At 40.5% G+C, this 22893-nt stretch overlaps 1 protein-coding gene across 1 annotated transcript in view; it reads right to left on the reverse strand.

Moving 5' to 3' along the window:
- ARFGEF3 (ARFGEF family member 3) overlaps positions 1–22893 on the reverse strand; it is a 92478-nt gene that overhangs the window by 9090 nt on the left and 60495 nt on the right. The window contains exons 13-29 of the mRNA XM_075707898.1: positions 21441–21607; positions 20072–20237; positions 18509–18616; positions 18042–18257; positions 17673–17783; positions 16132–16282; positions 15199–15513; positions 13484–13617; positions 11767–11912; positions 9991–10170; positions 9464–9608; positions 8206–8328; positions 6007–6110; positions 4313–4457; positions 1465–1593; positions 739–915; positions 60–174 (exon numbers count right to left, since the gene is read on the reverse strand). Of these exons, the coding sequence (XP_075564013.1) occupies positions 60–174; positions 739–915; positions 1465–1593; positions 4313–4457; positions 6007–6110; positions 8206–8328; positions 9464–9608; positions 9991–10170; positions 11767–11912; positions 13484–13617; positions 15199–15513; positions 16132–16282; positions 17673–17783; positions 18042–18257; positions 18509–18616; positions 20072–20237; positions 21441–21607 (2632 nt within the window). The remainder of the gene's footprint in view (positions 1–59; positions 175–738; positions 916–1464; positions 1594–4312; positions 4458–6006; positions 6111–8205; positions 8329–9463; positions 9609–9990; positions 10171–11766; positions 11913–13483; positions 13618–15198; positions 15514–16131; positions 16283–17672; positions 17784–18041; positions 18258–18508; positions 18617–20071; positions 20238–21440; positions 21608–22893) is intronic.

Genomic DNA, 22893 nt, shown 5'->3' on the forward strand with positions numbered 1-22893 from the left:
GATATAAAGACATCTTTATTTTTTTTGAATATGCTAACAGAGTGAATAGACTGTGTTACCTGATACAAGAGCAGCCAACTCTGGAAATAATTTCTGTTGGTTCTGCTACACAGGCTACCAGCAACTTGAAAAGGTCTTTCAGCATAGTATTGATCATATTTTCATAACCAATATCTATAAGGAAGAGACACAGACTGGTTTTAACATCATTGCCTTTTCATTATAAACAGTCTTCCTACACTTACTGCTATTCAGAGACTTTGCAAAACCAAATCTTTTTATGCAACTATCGCTAGAGTTCAATTTTGAAACATTCATCACATCAAACTGAAATAAGAACAGTCCTTTTGATGCTAACAATATAAAATCTCTGGGCTTAACTGGTACTGGAGGAATTCTGCTAGATCCTGTTTCTGAATATTCTAGTTCTTTATGATGGAAGTCTTAATATCTTCTTTTGGAAAGCACAATACAGACTGTGATGATTTAATTTTGAAGATATCCCTGCTCTGAGCGGAGGCTGGACTAAATAACTGCCCTAGGTCCCTTACAAATTAACTTCTTCCATAATTCTAAACCCTGTAAGGAAAGAAAAAAAACCCGAAACAGAAATTTTCAACCCTCTTCCTCTTATTTTATGCCTGAGTAACCAAAAAGCAATGAAACCATCTCCCCAAGCAGCTATTCAGTAACATGCCACTGATGACTGTCAGTAGATGTGACGGTGCAATGACATACCTGAGTGTATGAAATTTTGAATGTGCTCCACTACGAGTTCACAGGAAAGGCCAATGGCATGCTTGAAATTAGCAGATGCCACATCCCAGTAAGAATGGTCACCATGGCTGCGATGGAGCCAAAGAGACATCGTGGGAAGAAGAAGATGTACAACTGCGTAAATGCCAAATCCTGGGCCTTAAAGCAAACACAGTGATGGTTGTACATTTTTGCTTGCAAAGCCTACATGCACAGTAAATTTGCCAAGTTGTTCCAAGCTTGAGGCCAGGGGCTGTGCTAAAGAAAGCACGTTCTGAAACTTTTTTTGTAGGATCAGAGGGGTAAGCAGTTTTGGATCTAGTTGTGAGGTAGTATATGAACATTTAGCCAACTATTTACCTACTGTCTTTCCCAGCAGGTCCACAGGACTATATAATTTTCTTTTTCCATTTCCTGGACACCAGGCAAACTTTTTCTGTGGCTAGGACATCAATAGAGTACTGCACCTCTTTATTTGTGCAATAAAGGTAACAGTATGTTCAACACACTCTTACAAGATGGCTTTTGTCAACACAGAACAATGCACTAACTGGAACAACAGATCACGCTCTGAGAAAATCCCTTTCTACTTGAGACTGTCTCTGTGCAGCTCTAGCATGAGTAACCACTTTACAAAAGTGGTTTAGGATTCCAAGAGGTTCGGGTCAGGGCTCTACTAGCTCACATTTTATCAAGCCCTTTCATTACCAGGTATCTTGGCAACGTCCCTCAGCAATTCAAAGAGCAGATCCAAAGTAGGAGGCTGGTGCTGGCGGGGACAGTTGGATATGGCAGTTGTTAATTCTTCCAGCAGAATAATCCAGACATTGATAAGGCCTACAAGTAAGGAAACAAAGATTAAAAGCCATGAGTGAGATACTGTATTGACCACAGGTGGAACTTGCCCTCACAAAGTGATGGAGGCTAAGAAATTAATTAACTTAAAGATTATGGGTTCTTGCATGTTCACTGTTGCTGTGTAATGGTTGTGGGCAGTATCAATTTTTGAAATGATGTTCTCCTTTTCCTTCCCATTCTACTAAGTTTGTGTTTTGTCCCATCCTTCCTCCTCCATCTTGTTCTGGTCTTCTTTCTTAGTTTACTACTACCACTATGCCAGTCTCTTTAACCTTGGAGGGTTTTTTTAATTTTTTAATGGGACATTTTACGCATGTCACTACCGTTGCAAATGCTGTCCAGAATAGTTTGTACCCATTTAGGTTATGCTTTTAGGTAAGGATCCTAAGGTGACTAGCCATGATTTAACTGTCTCTTATTTGGTACCCAGACCTGAACAGTAATAAAGCCTCACAAAGTATCATCAGGCTGCCTCACATGCCATCTTTAGATGTTAAGAGGACACAGATAGAAGAGTTTTAAATGTGGATATGTCAGAGCTGGATAACTACCAGAACAGCAGTTAGGATACAGGTAGTACTGTGAGTGCATATCTATATTAGCAAACATATATCCCTAAAAGATTATGGGATACAACTAGTTTTCCATACAATTTTGAAGGTGGTTAGGAATTGCTGCCCTTTAATTTTTCACAGATCACTTAAGTACTTGCTAGTTCCCCATGATATTATGAATGACTAGAAGGATCTTGCATATTACACTCACAATGCTCCTGCAATATATAGTGTTATTCTTGAGCTAAGTCTCTTTAAAAGGCTGTTGGTTTATTAGGATAACATGGGTTTTACTTTGGTTCACTAATAAGCCCTCCTTCTCTCCCACTGGTAGCCATGCTGTTGTAGTCTGTGTCTGCATGATGCTTGCTGGCTAATTACATTCCAAAAGCAATAAAAAAGGCTGCAAGGGAACTTTGTATAAGATGCACTGAGTTTGCTGACTGCAAGAGTCTTCCCGAGAATCAAGGAAAACACAGTGAAATCATTACTTAGTAACTGGGTTGATCATTTATTTATTCACACCACTTCCACAGGGCAGTATGTATGGTAACATTGTTTGGAGTCATAAGGAAACAGCACAAATCACTCAGCACGAAATCTGGGTATCTTAAAATCTGGAAGAACTGAGTATCTTTTAGAAACACCCTCTTGAAGAGTTTGGCATGGAATCAAATACACTATGAAAATATACCGCACCACCATATGGCAAAGTAGGCTAGAACATTTTGCCCCGTCTGGGTACTGACTTTCAGCACTAGAGTGCCAGATTAAGCACTGTCTTCTGTCTTTGTAAAGTCAGTTTCCCTAGCAATGTTCTAATACCATTACCAGCTAAGTAAAAATTGGATGAAAGTTTCGGTGCTTAGCTCTGACAAGAACCAGATCAGAGGGTTTCTTTGCTGCAGGGTGGTGTGTCTATTCACAGCAAGCAAGGCATTGATAGGCAGAGCCAGTTCAGAACAGTAGGCAAGTGGGGCTCACCGGAGGTGGGGAGACCCTAGGTCAAGTCCCAAGCCTGACTCAGAGACTTCAGTGACCTGGGTCTCCCACATCACAGGTGAACATCCTAAAATTTCCAGAGAGAGAAACACCCCAAATATAGAAAGAAGAAAGTAAAAGTTTTTTAGAAAAAAACCCAAACCACAACAAAACTAGGACTTGTGGTTTGTTTTTTTCAGAGAGTAGCTTTTCTCTCCTTTATCCAGGGTAGCAATGGAACAGGACAATCCATGTGGTGGAAGGGCCTAGATAAAAGTAGGTACCAAGAGTCATTCTGGTGAGGCATATGAATGAAACGCATTGGAGTCAGCCTGCTTTCTGCCTGGTTGGAGCTGGCTCTTCACAGAAGCAGCCAGGTTGGAACAGTGTTCAGTATCAGTAGTTCAGATATTCAGAAGCGACTGTACTGCTTCGAAGGGCCGTCATGAGTCCAGAAGCAGTAAGGCTGCATTCCTCTACCGCTTGGCTCCACACAGATCTAGTTCATCAAACACCTGATTAAGTTCATCAAACACCTGATTAATCCACAACCCATATGAGCCACACAAATAATCAGGAGACAAATGCTGCTTGTTCTTCTGGAGGTCAGAGTGCTTTTTTATGGACTTGAGAAATATACCACTTAATTCAACAGACCACAGGACATAAATTTGGAAACATACTTAAACAAGTATTCTTCATTTTTCTAAACTCTAACTCGACATTGATATTTTTTCTGTTAAAGGCAGGCCTGCCAATACCAACCTTAAAAGGTTTTCACTCCTTTAATTCAGCTGTGGTCTAGACAGTATTTTTGTGTTAGCTCTCAGAAATAAAATACTGGTTGTATTATGAATATCAGGATAATTAGAATATTATTAATTAAAATATTGTTAAAATATTAATTAAAATATTAGTATCTTGTCCCAAGACAGGGGTTGTATTTTTCTCATATATGAGCTGTATCTTTTAACATAAAGAAGGCGATGTGACCTGAGCTTCCAAGCTCTTGTGTGCACACATGTCTCTGTGTAGACAACAAGGAGACAATAAACTATGAAGCTTTTCACCTCCTTTTTGCTTTCAGCAGTTGGCAAAATTTATAGTGACATGTGAAAGAAGGAAATTATTAATTCTGCATTTACTGCTTTCAATGAGCTTACCAGTGTCGTCATCAAAGTCAGAAAGGATGCACTCAATACCATCCTCACTGCTGGCTGACTGTTCCTGCACTCTTCGGGGCAAGTTAACCAGCCGGCCACTGAGGAAGATGGGTTTCAAGGGCATTTTATAGATTTTGGCTAACAACTGGTGGGGGAGGGGAGGGGAGAGAGAGGAAAAAAGAGAAGAAAAGATAAATATATATGGGAAAGTTTGTAAAAGCTATCACATACAACACAGGTATGTAAAATAAAAGGTATGAAACAGCATAAAGTCAGCATCTGCTCTGTTCATCCAGCAATAGTGTAAATGAAAAACACAAGTAGAGGCCAGAAGTCTTCTGTTTATTGACAAGTAAGGGGTCGAGGGGGTGAAAGAGAGGGAGAAAGGCAATTTAAATAACACATTTTTCAGAAGAGCTCCCTCCTCATTTGTGACAGACAAATGTTACTACTTACTGATTGCACCTATGACCTAAGAAGCTCCATTAGCTGTACACAGAATATTTTGGAGCTCTGAAGGACTAAGTAAATACTGATAAAAAGACCTGTACAGGTTTACTTCAGAGCTTCATTGCCTGGGTTGTCCATTACACAACAAATACAAACTTTGCAGAATTGTGGTATAGCTGGGATGCTACCAATATTTTATCAGGCCTTTCTAAAGTAAACCATGTATTTGCAATATACAGACAGGATTTCTCTTTAGTCATTCCTGTTGTTATTCTGCTGGCTAGTTAAAAGGTATAACAAGATAAAAATGGCTGCCTCTTTTAAAGAGGAGAAAATATTTCTGCCTCACTGCAGACTGGGGTTTGTAAGGATGAGGAAGAGTGATGTGACGCACATAGTATATAGATAGAACATACATTAGATATATACATAGATATTCATGAATCTTTTTTAGGTGAACAAGATAGCAAGTACAGCTTGATGTGTCTGCTGTTTATTATTCTGAGCTGCCTTATTCTTTCCTTCTCCTCTAAGTCTGTGTACCGAATCTACCCGTTATCTCTGAATTTAGATATTAAGTCCTTTCAGCTATGGTAACATCCTTTGTTATGCATTTGTATTGTACCCAGAAAAAACATGGCCTGGGTCCAACAAAAAGACCTGTAGATACTACAAAAATACAAACAACGTTATAAAATCAGACAAAAAAACCATCCTAATAACCCTGGATAATAATCTGTGCTGTGTGCAAGGAGATTACAGGAAACATGCCAGCGTTCTAATTATTAGAGATTTGCCCTGAGCTTCAGATATGTTTTCATGGTACAGATAAGCTGCTGCTGCATTTTAGAGGGGGTAACCTGTTGCTCTTCTCAGGATCTGAGAATTCTCAGGGTTTTTTTTTTTTTTTCCTCTTTCATTCCCAACACTGTTTACAGTAACTGTTTAAATAAGAACAAATGTAGCTTTGAATATGTTACTACTAGGTTTTGAACATTCACATTCTCCCACATGCTCCTTGGGTCTGAGTGTTTTTGTCTCCTCAGTTTTCCCATCGTTAGCTGGCCTAGAAGGTATGAGATTCCTTCAGATCGCCACTCTCCATCTGCAGTGCAGGTTATTGCTATCAGGTTTACCACGGATTCTGTTGTGTTCATGCAAACCATCTAACCATGATGCAAAGCCTAGAGGTCAGAAGTGTTTCCTAGGCCAGGTTAGTACTTGTATAAGATTGTTCATCATACCTGAGAACATCTCCTGAGGTAATCAAGCGCGGGAAGGCACAAGTCTGTAGATGCAGATCCTGATCCTGGCACACAGTCACCCATCTCCTTACAGTCTACTTCCCCTGGGGATAGGAAAGACAGCATTGGGAAGGACAGAAGAAGAGAAACAAACATAGCATTAGTTTTCCTTTTTCATTCAGTTGTGGCCCAACAGAATCCAGAAAACATCCTTTGTTTGATCTTGTTAGATGATAATCAGATGATTCTCACACAAATAATACAGTAATATTGGTCACAGTTTATACATATTCACCCATTGCTCAATTAATATACTCATATTTTTCTATTCATTTGCACCCCAGTGCCCTGGAAAATTCTTCTACCACAAGTTCTTCCTTTTAGTTTATTTACTCCTTAAATACACCATGTTATAACTTGTGCTACAGTATTTCCTTCTGCTGTCCAATTCAGGTGTCAAGGTCTCACAGTTTCAACTGTATGATATCCTGAGGCTCTAGTGTCTCAATATCACAGGTATTACTAACTCTGTGGCATCAGCAGACTCCTACTTTAAGGTCAGCTTCATTAAGTGTATTAAATAAGTGTATTTAAAACACTTCGTTAAGTGTATTAAATAAGCAGATCAGTTCCAAGGCATCCTGTTGCAGCGCTCCTCCCTGGATTAACTCCATTCACTCCAGCATTTTCTCTGTCTGCACAGCTTGTTTTCCTCCCCTCTCAGCCAATGTTCTGCCCACCCTAAAATACTTGGCTCATAACCATTTTTCCAGTTTAGCCTATATACATTAACATTTTATTGCCTTAAAAGCTATTCCTCTCATAAAAACCACAAGATAAATATTAAATCCTTTTATTAAATCCTACTGTATTCTCCTCTCACTACATTTATTTGCTTTTCTATGCCCTTAACTATTCCCTCCATCATGTATTTTAAAGTCTTGCCTACTATTGAGATCAGCCAAGCCAAGCGATGAAGTTTGAATCCTTTTGTTTTACGTTAAAATGCACATAAATGGTAGTATATTTGCTATTGCTCAGTACTGAAGTATCCCATAGTCAAACTACCTTTGATAAAAAAAAAGATCTTGCTTTTTGACATGTAACCATAAAGGGGACAAACTTACCTCATGAAAGTAAGAAACCTAAAGAAATACAAGACAGGCTTTTAAGTTCTCCAGAAGGAACATGAGTTCCTTCTACTGGTACCAGACATGCAAGTTTGTTTCTTTTTTGTAGTGATAACTACAATTCCGGTCTGTCATCACAAGCTGAATTCTGCCCCCATTGAAATCAATGGTGAAATAGCTTTATAAGAAGAGAGTAACATTAAAGACTAGATCTGCTGCAGTTAGGTGCTTCATTTAAATCAAAGGGAGTTGCTTACAGACCTAGATACCCCAGTGAATTAATATACTTTAGAAGAAAAAAAAAGCCCCATTTTACCACTCATCAGAAGTTTTTGCAATTTACATGGCGGGGGGCGGGGGGGAAGGGAATCATTGCCACAGTTCAATGAAAAGTGTCAAATTCTAATGATCAAGGCAAGCCAGGGAACAAAAACACGGGGGCAGAATGACCCAACACCATTTGCCTTTGTTCTGAAGTTTGGTGAAGCACCACAATTACTCTGCAGGGTCACCTTGACTTGACATGCCTGATCTCCACTGCCCTCAGTAACACAATAAAAAAAAAAATAATCATGAGGACAGAGTGTTGTTAGTTGCAATGCTCATGATCTCACTGAAGGTTCAGCAGGTTTTCAGCACCACATATGCCAAACTACTGCTGTTGAGGTGGGCAAGGGTAGAAAGGAGCTATGTGGCTTTGATCGCTGAATGTAAAACATACCCTGTTCTGATGCAAACAATCCATGCTGTCACTACACAGTGCCAGGCCATTTCTGCAATATTCTGTTTTTTGGGTTTTTTTGTTTGGTTGGTTGTTTTTTTTTAATTATTAAATGAATATAAGCCAGCCCTAATGCAAAGTAAGATCAAATTAAGCAGATACTTAAATGTTTCTGAAATAATCCCTTCATCTTGATTTTATTTTTTTAAAGTATTCTGGACTCCATTTCTTTACTGCCTCTCTCTTCCCTACTATACTATGTATTACATAACTGAATTCTCCTCCTCTGCAGGATCAAGTTTGACATACCATGACTTAATAGGATAAAAGGAAAATAAAAATATTTACCCAGTCCTTTGACAAACTTCATAAGGCACATAATATAACTGGTGGCAGCATTGGCAAAGACCTGGATGCTGTCTGTGTTTAGAAATGCTTCAAAGACATCAAACACCGGAGCCTGGCGTTTCCCTGTGGAAATAACAAGATGAGAACTCTTCCCTATCCCCCATAAAGGTGATTTTCCAACAGTTTTTCAACAATTTAACTGAATCTGTAGAATCTCTTCTATTCTGGGCAGAGACAGAAATGATCTTCAAAGTAAAACTTTCTCTTGCTCCTGAGGCAACTCGTGTAGCCCTTCATAGGAAGTAATACAGACTCCATCCTTTGCCTTATCTAGGAAAAATATCAGCTTATGCCTGCCCAAATGGTAAGAGCAGGTTTGAGCTCTTGAACCCAGCTCAGTAGCTAACACTTCTGTTTAGTGGAGGTTTCTGGTTTAGTTCTTAGTAACTGCCAATATGACAGCAGTCATGTGGAAAACTATTCAGACTATACAGAAACAAAATAGGCTTGTTTTTCCTAAGTAGATTAACACTCTTCAAAAGCTGTATACACTTGCATTTTGTGATTGATCATAACAGATCTGAAAGACAAAATTTAGGAGGAAAACCATATCACTTACACATGACTTGTAACATTTAAAAATACCTTCTAATGGGGCAAAAGAACAGATTAAAGTGATTTTCCCATATTACCCTGTTTCGATACAAGCAAACTTCTCTGGGAGGGATGCAGAATCATTCTTACAGCAAACACAGTTTGTAATAGTGCTAGCAATTTGAAGCCTTGTGATTAAGTGCCTTGACAAGCACTTGCCTAGATTATCACACTAACTTACCCTGATGTATAAGAGCAGTATGTTTCACATAGTAAGAAAGACAGCCCACATGAGACATGGTGGTTGTATACAGTATGCTCTTCCTTCTCTAGCAGGACAGTGACAAGAGCCCAGCCAAGCTCAGTACTCCTGCACTACTGTTTTGCTCAAAAATATTCAAGTAGGTTTGAAACATTTCTTTCTCATTCTACTCACCTGACAGAACTAGAAGATAAAAAGTCAGAACAATACCTCTGCTTTCCCTCCCACCCCAACTAATAAACCAGGTACTTCCGTACAGTCCTGGAGTATTGCAGTGTCACTTTGCTAAGTGCCACTGTTCAGGTAGGGCATTTAAATATATTAAGGTAGTTATTGTGTCTCCAAGGAATAAGACAGAGAAACAAAAGCATTTATGAAACAGTCAGTGCAGTAAGTCCTTACCCATAGAGTATTCTCCTACAAGGTACTCTTTAACCTCTGACTTGCTGCTGCTGTGCACTGTTTCCAGGGCACTGAACAAGGGTCTCCATCCTGACTGGATCTGGGTAGAACACATTTCCACCAACTCTCCTATAGAGGTGACCACCTGCAGACAGTGTAGGAGAGGTTAAAAGGATAAAACAAAAACCCAGAACTTATACATAGATGGACCTTCAGAAAGAACAAGGATGGCTTTAAACACATTCCTAGATTTCACTATGCCAGTCTAGACTAATGTATTATTTTTTTTTTCTAGATAACAGAAAAGTTTTATTTAATTGCTTTAAAGCCAGGTGTACTGTCTCTGTGCTCTACGACAATGCTGGCTTAGGTAGGCACAGCCCTCCTGATTCCTTGAAGATGATTAAGGGGCACCATTTGAAGGGAATTTGGGAAACACTCTCAAGTGGACCAAGTGCACTCTGGAGACCATCCTTCTTATGGGCATGGCAGGCCAGATGTAGACACCCTGATCAGGGCTGACTTGCCTGGTCTTGGACATCCTCATCACACAGCTCTAGCTGCATGATGCGCTCGAAGGGGCGGAAAAGTGCCTCATTAAAGTGAAAATGAGAAGGCTCATTCCAGTCTGTCAGCACTTCAGTGAGGATGTCATGGATGAAGGAGACAGCCTTCCGAGACACATGTCTCTCCTTATGACAGGCAGCCTGCAGGGAAAGGAGGAGTATTAGAGTTTGTCCAAGCAAAATTTTGCTTTTAGTGAGATGCTTTTAAGGGAGGTAAGCACTTCATGCTGCTGAACCCTAAAACCAGCTTCACCACTAACACGTCTAGGTACCCCACTGCAATGAAAATGGGAGAGTACTGCCACGGAAACAGATGACTGAGACTCTAAGCTGCTTGGTGTCCCACAGATGCATGAAGGTTTGCTGACAATTCAAGAAGCACAAAGCTAAAAATAAATAAATTAAATATTAAAACCCACAGAACAGAACTTGTGTGAAATGTTGTCTTTTGTTTCTACCACGTGACCATTTTTCTCTTCAAAAAGGTAGTTTCTGCATATATTCACCATACCTATCTATGCATGACGAAATGTCACTTTTTATTTGGCTATATATGGAACTTAAAGTGAGAAGGTTCTCATCACTTTTGGAAGAGCTATTAAAAAATTAAACACCAGTGAATCTGGATATAAAGTTACTGTTCTGAGCAACTATGTAGGTCATGCTAAATTCTGTCCTTTCCCTGACGTTGCTCCTTCCCAGTAATGCCCTCATCTGCACTGAAGTCAACCAAAAAGACTAAACATGGAAAACATGTTTTCTAAAAACATGGAAGGTACTTGAGTTTAAACTGGCTTGGGATCTTAAAAGACGTAGAAGTGTTCAAAACACGAAAAATATTTAAAGAGGTCTCAGGCTGGCATCCAAAGGCAAGTGAGACACTAGCTTTCAAGATAAAGGGCTGTTAAAGCATACAACAAAACTATTCTCTGCTATATCTACTTCACTTAGAGGGATTCCACTGAGACTCCCCAATGTCTGAACTCTGCTGTACGATAGTCCACACATTTTCTTGAGTCAATGAAATGAAACGCTATGGCAATTTACTGAACAGCTGATCTTAAAACTCCAGAGAAGCATGCTCCCAATAGACCTAGGCAGATGACACCACATACCTCACAAGAGAAAGAAAGGAAGTACTGCACGTTTATTCATACCAATGATACAAATCAAAAAGCTCCGAGAAGTCAAGACACAGCATTTTGCTAGTTAGGACTGAAAGTTTGGCTGAGGAAAGGTCATCTGTTATGACTAAAATCCATTCTGTGGCTGCTACTGGCATGCCACTGACCAGGGTTCGCAAGAAAGGAGAAGGAAAGGAAAAAATGCCACCATCTTCCCAGTTGAGCTGGCTTTATTTGGAAAAAGAAAGCCTGCATCCTTTCATGGGAAGACTTGCAAGGGTGCAGACCTTGACTAGGAAAATAGGTAGATGGAGGAGCTACAAGTAACCTCTTAGGGTGGTTTCAGTTTTTTCACCACAGACACAGCGGGAGTATCATATTCCAAAAATCCAACACACTGTTCCTGGACCTGCCCATTTCAGTTATTTAAAAGTGCGCTCCTCAGTGGCAGTATCACAATATACAACACAGTATATTCAATACCCCAACAGGAGTGTAACCAGATTTGACAATGTTGAGGGTTGATATACATTTGAAGAACTATTAAGCCTTCTCCATCTTTTTCAGATTTGCCATCTCTTGCACACATTCCCATTTTCTCCCCAACTCCTACCTCTACAAGGTGAGGTGCCACCAGGCTCCAGCAGCGCATGAGGTGGAGCAACGGACGAGATTTACTCCTTACAATTCTGAGCATGGCATCACCAAGTCGGAACAAGTGAAGTGCACTTCTCCTGTCCTGGGTAGATTTTACTTCACCTACAAGAAAGTATAAGAAAATAAATGGAAACTAAGCAACAGCAGGTCCTCCATCTCTAGATGTCTATATTGGAATTTAAATCAGGTTAGAAATTATTAGTATTATGTCGGGGGGGGGGAGGGGGAGCAGGGAGAGTGGTGGAGGAAAAAAAAAGGAAAAAGAAAAAAAAAATTCAATGTAAAACACAGCCTATGCCTGTGTAGGTAAAAGAATGGGAGATGGACCCAAGTTTTAATAACAACTTATTAAATACACTTTATTTTGATTTAGAGTGATCATTTGTTTTGCAAACATTTTAAGACAAAGACTTGGAAAAGTAGTGCAGAGAAGTTAAGCAAGGAGTTAAATAATTGGTATTAAGACCCAAAATAGTAGTTGCAAAAACCTTTGGTGACATCTACAGGAAAGAATATAAACTGCAAATTATTTAGCTTTGGTTTGTCCTCATGCATTTCTTATCAAGCAAAGGATACAAAGCAGAGAATGTGAGAAAATACTTTTCTGTTCCCCAGCCAGTAATACTTGCTATTTCCTATTGAAAGGGATTAATCTTCTGTTGCTCTTACAACATTTGGAAAGACACTTCATTCCTCATTTAAAATATGCTGGTGCTTTTATCTCTAACAAAAGACATAATCAGGGGGCATACTACTTTTATTTAAAAAAAAAAAATATTGATTGCTCTATCCTAATTTTAATTTCATTATTACTAACTACTGTTGATTAACTACTACATACATGATAAGAGGATCACTATTTGTTAAAAATAAAGTGATGAATGTTAAGGCCTGGAGACAAGCAAGTGCAGAAAATGAACATCTTGAAGTGTCACATTGAGAAAATGACAAGTAGCACTTCAGGGAGAGGGGAAACCAATTAAATTGGAGACATATACCAGATAAAATCCACGCCTACCACAGGACAGAACAAAGCCCGTATGACTAATGTAACTTCTAAAGGCACGGTACAAATTCAAGTGAAATATCTTCCTTTGGGTCCAATCCTTCTGCTCTATTTGAGACAGTGATGGAAATGACAATTTACAGGCTATGTACTGTAAGGTATATGCTCCACTCTGCTGGGGAAGAGCAAGTGGGACAAATCCCACCACTCTTTTTAACATTCTGCAGTTGTGTGCTTTGTTTGCTATCACCCATTTTCTGAACACTTTGGAGGTTATCCCACGGTCAAAAGTCTAACCTAAATCCACTGTCTTAGGTTTAGGGTTCACCCAGATTTCCTTACTCCTTATTCTGGGCTCCAAAATGGAACTGTGATTAAATATCTGTGGATAATTAACACCCCCAAAGTCCAAGAACCAAATGAATGTCCTCTGAAGTGTTTCATAGCAGGTGTGGGTGTGGTCCCTGTCCAAAAAAAGCACTCAACCTTTTCTAAAGACTTTGAATTGCTCCTACAGAAAGATCTTACTGGATTAAATACTGTGTTTTATTTATGCCTTGAAATTGCAATTGGAAAAATTAAAACTGTAAGAATACAAAGCAAGTCTTAAAGCAGTACAGTTATATGTGAAACAAAGAACTCTGTAAAGGATCTTCAGGTGATTTACCTGGCATTGCTAGGGAGTAATCAACTGTATCTGTGACTGAATGGAAAAGCTGGGCCTGAGAAGCCTTTTTGAGCTGGTAAAGGAAGCCTGCCAATGCCATCAAGTTTAACTTGTCAGCAGCATCTTCAAAGAGCCTGTGAGTAAAAGAACAGAATCTAATTGAAAAATTCATGAGATGCAGACTTAAGCGTATGTAAGAGGAAAACCCTTATCTGTACATGGCTGCTATGTGTTGCCTTTGGTGACACACTGGGTTATTGAGGGCTTTTTCATTTATACAGTGCTACAGAAAGACTTTGATCCAGAAGCTTTATTAATTGGTGGGTAGAAAATAGAGTGCTCTAGGACCAACCAGAACCCTTCCAAGATTCAACTGCAGTACTAAAAAGAAAAGTCACTTTTTCAAGGAATCAACACTTCCCATTACGGTATCTTAATGCTATAAGCAGTTCATGAACCAGTAATCAAAAAACCAGTGAGAATATGCCCAGTCCTCACAGCACAGATCATCATAGCTTCACTGACTTTAGAGTTACACCAGTTTGCTCCATCTGAAATTACAAACCCTTACATGAAAAACAAATTAATTCAAGTCTTAGACCTAAAGTTGCTGCACCTGAATTGCTATTTAGGAATATAAACAAGAGTTGTTATTTTCAGCTGCAATTGGCTCTTAAGATTTAAGAGTTAAAATCTGTACCCTTAAAGCAGTAAACTTATGCTTACAGAGGAGGTGGGTTCCACAGACATCACAGTGAAATTTCACATGGTGCAGCCACAAATTGACACAAATATGATTTTTTGACGTTGCTTTTCATTAAAAACTTTCTATAGTCCTAGGAAACTGGGGATTGAGTCCTAATAATGTCCACACTGAAGTAACAGTGCAGAAATCAAACCTGCATCATTAAAATTACAGTACTGCTATTCTCTAATCCTCGGAACCAAGTTGTATTGTGATCTTCCTGAACAAAAGGTACTTTCCACGCACAAAGTCAAACGCCTACAAGCAGTGTCAGTATGCATTATTTTTCCTCTGAGTTTACAAATAATGCCCTCCTATGGGCAGAGATCAATAATGCAAAATGTCAGCTGGAGAAAAAAGGGTATCAGAAGCATGCAAAACCAGGAAATTTTCAACTCTAGCCTGGGCTGCCGAAAGAATAGCAGAAATCGCAAAAAAGTCTGTGACAGATCAGTCTGCAGACCATGTTGTATAGGGACATGTAACCTAGCCATTCTGTGACCATGCTTGGGTGGCCCTTCCTCCTCCAGACACACTGGGGCATGCTGTCAAGCTGTCCATACGTTCCTGACAGAAGCAGCTGCTTTCTAACTGAACTGGTCTTGTCACTTAGTCCCTTCCTATCAGGACAAGACACCCACTTATTTTGTCTGCTTTAATGAACACAACAGATTAATTTAAATGCAAGCAATAAATCTACCCCTCTCAGGATGCATTTGTTTTACTTGGCATATTCACTGCTGTGCACAGACATACTCAAGCCCACGACCTGCAGGGCAGGTACTGCAGAGATGCAGAAAACCAGGTCTTTTAGGAACTGCTGGTTGTGACACACACAGCTCTCTTGTGAAACACCGTTGAAGCAAGTGGCTGCAACAGACAAAGATCAGGCCTCACTGCACCACAGAAAGGTCCATTTTGGTCCTATTTTGGGAACAGGGATTTTGGTTCCTGACAGAGCTGCTTTTACCTGTCAGCTTGCGTGGAGAGTGTGAGAACAGCCTTGGCAGCACTGGTCCCACACAGCAGGCTGCCTCCACGGAAGTCAAAAGCTCTGCCCTTACTGCTCTCCTTGATGAGTTCCTGGATAGAAACTGGCTGAATGACAGGATTGCTGCTGAGGGTGGTTTCTGGCTCAGGGGTCAGTGCCTGGGGAGACTCCCCAGGCTCAGAGTCTGGGTGCAGCCCTCCAGATGCCTGCTGTGACTGGGTGATGGTAAGGGAGGGCTGGGAAGCACCATCACTGAAGTGGGTATGCTCCAGCGTGCTGATGTACTCACACACCCTGAGAACAAACAAGAGAAGCAAAAGATGAATAAAACCCCCAAAACAACAGCTCCTCCCCCCCAGCTAATCACCAGGCTCACTGAAGAAATGCTTGGGTCTGTACTCCAGAGGCGAGTCAGAAGGATAGTGCAAGTACAGCTCTCAGCTGCCTCACAGCCCCATCACTGTGAGAAGCCAGCTTATATGGAAACCTGCTGCCAATTCACAGGCACCGATTTCTACATCTGAACCAGATACGATGCACAGGACATGTTCCTCAAACCGTAAACAGACTCTCTAACTCTCAGACTACACATAGATAACCTGTCTTCTCACATCCTTTGGCCTCCTGTGTGCCTAGATAGCAAATAGTTTAGTGGAGGTGCCTGAAAAGCCCCTTCAGGTTCCTGGGTCTACCACAGTCTTCTGGTAACTTCAGAGTTTCTAAGGGCTGATTTTCTCTCTGAATAGTAGTGGAAAACAGCACTGTCTTTTCTCTTACAGATACTGGTAGTTAATTCATTCTGACACTGCTTACACAGAACACTCCCACAGCATGTAAAGTCCTTTTTTTCAGTCCATTACTTTCAGGCAACATGGTATAAATTCTGTTTCTTTTTGGAAAGCTGGTGAGTACCTGAACACATGAGGCCAACAGTCCTGATTGTGGCTTCCCATCTCCAGACCCACGTTAAGGACTGCATCCATACACAAAACATGAGCAGTGTGCAGGCAGACTCCCTGCACTTTCCCCATCTGCTCCAGTTTCTGCTCCACTTTCTGTTTCACTGCAGCATGAAAAAAACCCCAAAACATTAGCTTCTCCAGCTTTTAAACAAACACTGGTTTGTATATAAGGTGATGGCAAAGGTATACAGTCCGAAAGCTATAACAGAACATGGATTTTAGACAAAAAAACAAACCAGAGAAACCCATTTCTTCCTAATAAACACAAGGCAGTTTTAAAATTAAAATCCCTTTTGATTGATCTTTTATGCAGGAAAAAAATCAATGCCAGATTGACACCCTCCACCCCCAAATTCACATCTTGCTGCCCACAGAACAGATGCAGATTGCCAGTGATATTACATGTTTCTTTTTGGAGCTGGATGGGTGGATATTTATTTATTTTTACCAAAATCTCCTTTGCTATGGAAAAAAAAAGTTTGCGGATTTCACATCTATTTCCGTATAAAAGTTTCACCAGAGAGCTTTTGTTAATGGATACCCTTGTCAAAGCAAAACTAATCTTGAGCTGAACTACAAGCATTTGGACCTCATTCTTTTTTCTGAGAATCTCTGAAAAGCTTAGTTTTCATGCTGCATTGGAATGGAAACAAATTTTGAAGCTTTGCAAGCTTTCATGGAACAGACCTGTTGGCCTCTGGCCACCGCTACTGCCTCCTCTTTGCTTCAGCATGGCCTGGCCAACTTGCTTCAGCCATATCTAGCAGAGTTGTCAGAAGCTAGTTTGTGCTCAGGCCTATTCAGTTTTGTTTTCTCTACCTTGACATCAAATTTAAGTGCCAAGCAGGGCTGTTTGTGCAACACTGTTTTGTTATGGTCTTCTTGCCATTAGAAATCAGATGTCATCAGACACATTTTATGTGCTTCTCCAAACAGCCATTGGAGACAAAAATTAACTTTACTGCCTTCCACCGGGTTTGAAGGAGTGGTATAGAGATGCAGAACTTTTCACATGTTATCCATATACCATTTTTTTATTCCAGCTTCATTTAACATGATTCAGAAACAGTTTTAAGTATCTGATGATGCCAAAAGACAGCACAAGGATATATACACAAGGCAGGGAGAGGGACGCAAACTCAGCTTATATTACCACCCAACATATTAAAAAGAATATTGTTTCTCTGACGCCCTCTGGTTGTACTAGTATCAGAAGGCTTAAAAAGTGCACATTTCAAAAATGCTGTTGGCTCATCTGTTGTTCCATTGATTTCAGTTCTATATAAAATATAAAGTGTGACATAATGTTAAGAACCTAGGACAGCAGGACACGTACTGAAGCCTCTAGACACACATCCCATATGCCTTAAAGTGAGTGGTGTACAGTAGTGGCACTCCCCTCTGTCTTTCTTCTACATATAGCAAAGTACCTTCCAGTTGCATCTTTGCAAGCAATATGAGATAAGGTAGGTAATTTAATCACATAGTTACCTTGAGCTATAGTATCACTGGGCTCTTGGATTTCTTTTTCTTCCTTCTCTTCTTGGACACAGGAGGCAGCAGCCATTTGGGCAAGAGCAGATGCACAGTTAGCAGCAACTCCTGTAAAGCAACAACACAATTACTGTTTAACCAGCATTTCCTCCCCAGTCCCATGCAATCTCAACAACAGGCTGTGTCAAGAAAAGTTGGCTGGATATGTCTATGCTGTAGGGCAGGTGGGGTCTATGGGGAGTCCTACAGTCCAGGTTCCTATCCAAGACTGGAACAGGATGCCGCTTTTCTCTCTCCCAAATTCCTTCAAGGAAAGTTACCATCCTATTTTATGAATCTGCCATGACATCCTACATGCAGCAGTACCTAGAGCACAGCTCAGCCGGGCTGCCCTCCTCAGTCCATCCAGGCTCACGCAGATGGAGTCCTTCTCCTTTTGGTTCTGCTCCTTGGCTCCTTCTGCTCCCAAGATGAAGGCAAGCCCCTTGGAGCTGCCTGCCATGCGGCCAGTCAGTGGTGTGGACAAAGTGTCAATCAAGTTCTTCCAACAGCCAATTAAAAGGTATCGGGCAAAAGCAACTCCTGGAGTGAGAAATGCATTGCTACTACTACTTCTGGAAAATGACACAACAGTAGCTTTATCATCAATGGTAAAAAAACAAGTCATATTTATCCTCTTCATGCTGGACTACCAATTCACATGGAGGATGTACTGACATATGCCCCTCAACCCTTAAATTTTTGTTCTAAAACACAATTTATCTGATATGCTTATGGTATATAACAACCCACTGCTGGTAGCTACACTTGTGCTTATAATAGAGTCTAAATACCTGCAACAACAGAATCATCTGCCTTCCGGTTTTGGGAAAGAGGAGATTGAGCTGAAGCAGATGCCATCAATTGGCCACCAATTGCACTGCTTCCCAAGCCATCGATGTCTGACAGAACATGAAAAAACAACAGATTACTATTCACCACACAGAAGGTATAAAGAAAGCATCTCCTACTGGCTCTTTGTTCAAATAAGTGCTAGTCCTCCTGACTTCTCAGGTATGCTTTTTAGTTGCTCTTTTCTGGCAGCCTTCTGAAGCCTTGGCATAAACATGAGCTGTAGCATCTTATGCTTTGCCCAGTATAACCAACGTTTTCTTGAAGAGAGGAAACATCCCACACTCAAGAGCCCCTTCCCTTCCCACCACCCTCCCCCCCTGCCCCGAAGTTACACAGTCAACAGAACTCTCAGCAAAGACTTCATGGTATCTCTTACAGTTCAGAACTTCCTACGCCCTTAAATCTCCATGTTTCTTAGTACAACCTTTCAAATCTTGCTAAATCCTGTATCTAGATGTTCCCAGACCTCAGTCTGAGTCCTCAGGATGCACTGGGATCCTATGTCCTAAATGCAATTTTTAGTAGACCTACATAGGTTCAATGTGAACAAAAGAAATACAACCCTTTCTCCAACACAACAAAAGACCAGCTTCTCACAGAGAGCTTAATGTTATGGACATTAGGTTGATTTCCTTTCTAGCAGCCCCTGTCTGTCTCTTCTCCAGATACTATTCTCCACTCCACAATGGTTATTGTTTTTCCAAAGTGTTTCTTTCAGCTTCCTAGCTCAATAGCTAAAAGCAACACCGAGCTCAATACAATCAGCAAAAAACTTTCAGAGCATTACCAGTTAATGGCTCAGCTGAAGCCAGTGTTCTCCCTGCATACACTGTTTTAATTACCTCTTTGTAATCATACAGTATACACATTAAGCAGACTGCATTTTATATCAATACAATATCATAAACATCCTACTGCCTTTCAGCTGATACCATTTGATCTTTTTCCCTCGAATGAAGCTAAGGATTGTTTTTAAGAATTTGTTAGAAGTGCTCCAGGTTTTCAGCTTCTCTCTAGCACCATTTGGCATATCCCTGGCATAGCACAAATCTGAACCAAGGGGAGCCCAATCTGTGGAATGCTTCCAGGATCAGACACCACTACTTATATTTGTACTGCACCACAGGCACACTGAAATGGCTTTGCTATGACATCAAGAAAACAGTAGTCTTACCGATCATTAACAGGTACCAAGTCTACCAGAACTGAGGCTGACAGAATTAAGAGATGTTTTGGTTCAGTGAACAAACCTACTCTCCCTGTCTCCCAGGGACAGTTTGTTTTTAAACTCATGCTTCAAAAGCTTTCTGTCTGATCCAAAACAAACACTTAAGTACCTGCCACAGTTAAGTCTCATTCCTCCTCTACCAGTAGTTTTGTGAAATACCACGTGTTGCATGATGACATGCTGTTCTGTATGTAATGCAATGAAACAGCGTGTTATTGTAGCTTGTTTCAGATGTGTTTGGAAGTTAGCCTTGCCACCATAACATAGTACTGACCGGTCAGCATGGTGATAAGTGGAAGGCTGTGCTCTTCAGGGCTTCCCCAGTATCCAGCTTCCCCCAGCATGTTCCTTTCTAGTACCTGGTGGTACAGTTCTTCAACCCAGGCCTGGGAAAATACCATCAACACTCCACTGGACTGCACCTGCTTCATGAACTCCTTCTGCAGAGAACCATAAAAGCCAGATGTAAGACAATAATAAGGGAATGCAGGAATAGAAATTAAGTTATGCAAAAATAAGAATTAACGGAGGATCACGATGTGTTCTATGGTGGAGAATAACATGAACAAAGAGCTTTTCCTTCTCTTATTGCAGTTCATGCAAGATGCAAATCATAATGACAGTTCTTGTACAGTGCCAGTGGAACATGCTGATCTCTCACTATTTCCCCACGGTAGGGGTAGGATTTCAGTTCCAATAAAATGAAGTTGTGGCACTTAATGCTGCCAGTCCAGCAATCAGGTCCTTCTGCATTGAACAGTCACCACAGATGAACTGGGGTCCAGATATCTGGACTATTTTCAACAATACTTAGGTCATGCACAGGCCTGTTGCACACAGTGCTGCCCCTAGAGAAGGTTCTGAGTCCCAGAATTGCTCTCGCAGCTGCTGAAGAACATAACAGAACTGATGATGATGATGTTAAAACCCACTTGTTTTTGAGGTCTTCTAGAACATAAATTCTCTTACATGGGAAGCTCAGCAATAATGGTCCATTTTGACAGAATTTTTTTTGTTTTCATTTTTTTGTTCCATATATCACCGATTTTTTTTATTTTTAGGAAAACTCAGAAACAACTTCTCTTGGGCAACTTAGTTGAAAAACATAGATTCATGTTTTTAAGTCCTGAAGCCTTCAAAACAATTTTTAAAAAGCCCAAGAAGCTGAGGAATTCCAGGTGCCACAAAAATCATCTACTAAAACCTAATCATTTTTCATTCTAATTTCTCATGTCTTCATCTGTGTAAACAGAAACCAAGGATTAAGCAAAAAATGTGTCATTATGCTCAAAGTAGTTGCAAGATGAAGGTATGTCCCTTGATAAATGCACAAACAATACTTGCTGCATTACATGATGTTAATGAAGATCTGTTCTGAAGATAGAGTATCCATCAAAATGACTGCTACTTTAATGACAATCAATAAGCAGCATTCATTTCTCCCCAAATTATGGAGAAGCTGTGTAATTCAGATGCATGACATTTGTCATGCAAGATTCAAAGCAGCTTAGAGAACACTTCATTTGCAATTATTATTTCTCCACTTAACAAGCAGCCTGAACGCTTTACGTGTGGGCTGGTTTATGTGAAAGGAAGCAAACCAAATTTTCTTTTTAAGAGTTTTCCCATATTCCCCAACTCACCAGCAACACAGGGGCTTGGGCAGGCTTCTTCCTGTAGTAATCCGAGTTGGCCAATTTTAGGTTGAGCAGCAGAGTGTAATGTGAGACCATGTAGAGACTGTCTGCATTCATCAGAGTCTGGAAGCTGAAATTTAGGTTTCCCTCAAATCCTGGTGAGTGCATCATACCTAACAAAAACACCATGTGAGCTCTCACATTTTACACAGATTTTGCCTGGAAAAAAGAAAAATCAGAAACTAACCCTAGCATTTCAGCAGCAACAGATTGCCAGAATAGTTAATGAATCATCTGTAGAAACTACTCTACTATATGTACTAGAATAGAGAATAGAAAAATAAGTAGTCCGTCTAGAATGCAGTGCTGCAAGGCAAACTGAACACTCCAGTCACAGTCCAGCAAAGCAGCTCACTAATCTGAAATACAGAAGGACCACCAGCATTCATTGGGATGACTGCCAGGTACAAAGCAAAGGGCAGGATACATCTGCAAGGCTAACTGGAAAGATGAGGTGGGAAGGGGCAGAGGCAAAGCCTGCCTACTAACTGGGCATACATTGCACCAAATGGTGCTAAGGAGGGTGACAGACCTTATAACCCCGCCGTAAATCTGTCCTGGCTAAGTGAGTTGTTGGATGGGAACTGGAGTGCTCGGCACCTTGCAGGATCAGGCTGTAATTATCATTCTCTCCATGGCCTAGAGGTATGTGGACAAATATTTCGGGCCAAGCTGGCTGGAACTCGTTACAAATCCAAGCCCTGTTTAGTTCATACAAGACCTGCTTTCTAGATAGCTGAGCACTTGCAGCTCTGTCAGACCCATAAGCCACCTGTAAGCGCTCAGTACTCCTGAAAACACTGTATGAAATGAGAGCCTACAACCATGCCCAGTGGCGCAATCCCTTCTTCCCAGGTAGGATGGACAGCACATACATTTTCCTCTGAGTTAGCTGACCTACTGGTAGGAAAACATAAATCAAGTATGAGCAATACCTAATTTAATCCCCATGATCTGTAGTTTGAGCCATGAAAAAAACAGAAATATTAGACCCCCCCACATGACCCACAACATTTCATGGTTTTCACATCAACTATGAAATCCATTCATATAATGTCAATTAGGGAGGATTAAGGAGTAAGCTTTATCCTAGAGAAATGTTTGAAATGAAACAAAAAAACAGCTTCCAAGGTTAGTTACATGATGAAGCAAAGCTGTGTCATTTGTTAACTGCTGCAGTGGTTTACTGTGAATATATTCCTCCCACCATAAAGCTCATGCCTCTTCTTAGACAAAATACAACAAACCAATTAACATTAAAAATAAAAAATAAAAATCCACACACAGAAAAGAAGCAAATGTTTTTCTTGCCTCGTGAGGGTTTGAAAGCTCTGTGCTGCTGCCTTCTCGGACTTTCCACTGTCGTCACTTTGGGGGCGTGGATAAGGTGAGTAACTGT

Source organism: Pelecanus crispus, chromosome 3, assembly GCF_030463565.1.
Source record: "Pelecanus crispus isolate bPelCri1 chromosome 3, bPelCri1.pri, whole genome shotgun sequence".
Lineage (NCBI taxonomy): Eukaryota > Metazoa > Chordata > Aves > Pelecaniformes > Pelecanidae > Pelecanus > Pelecanus crispus.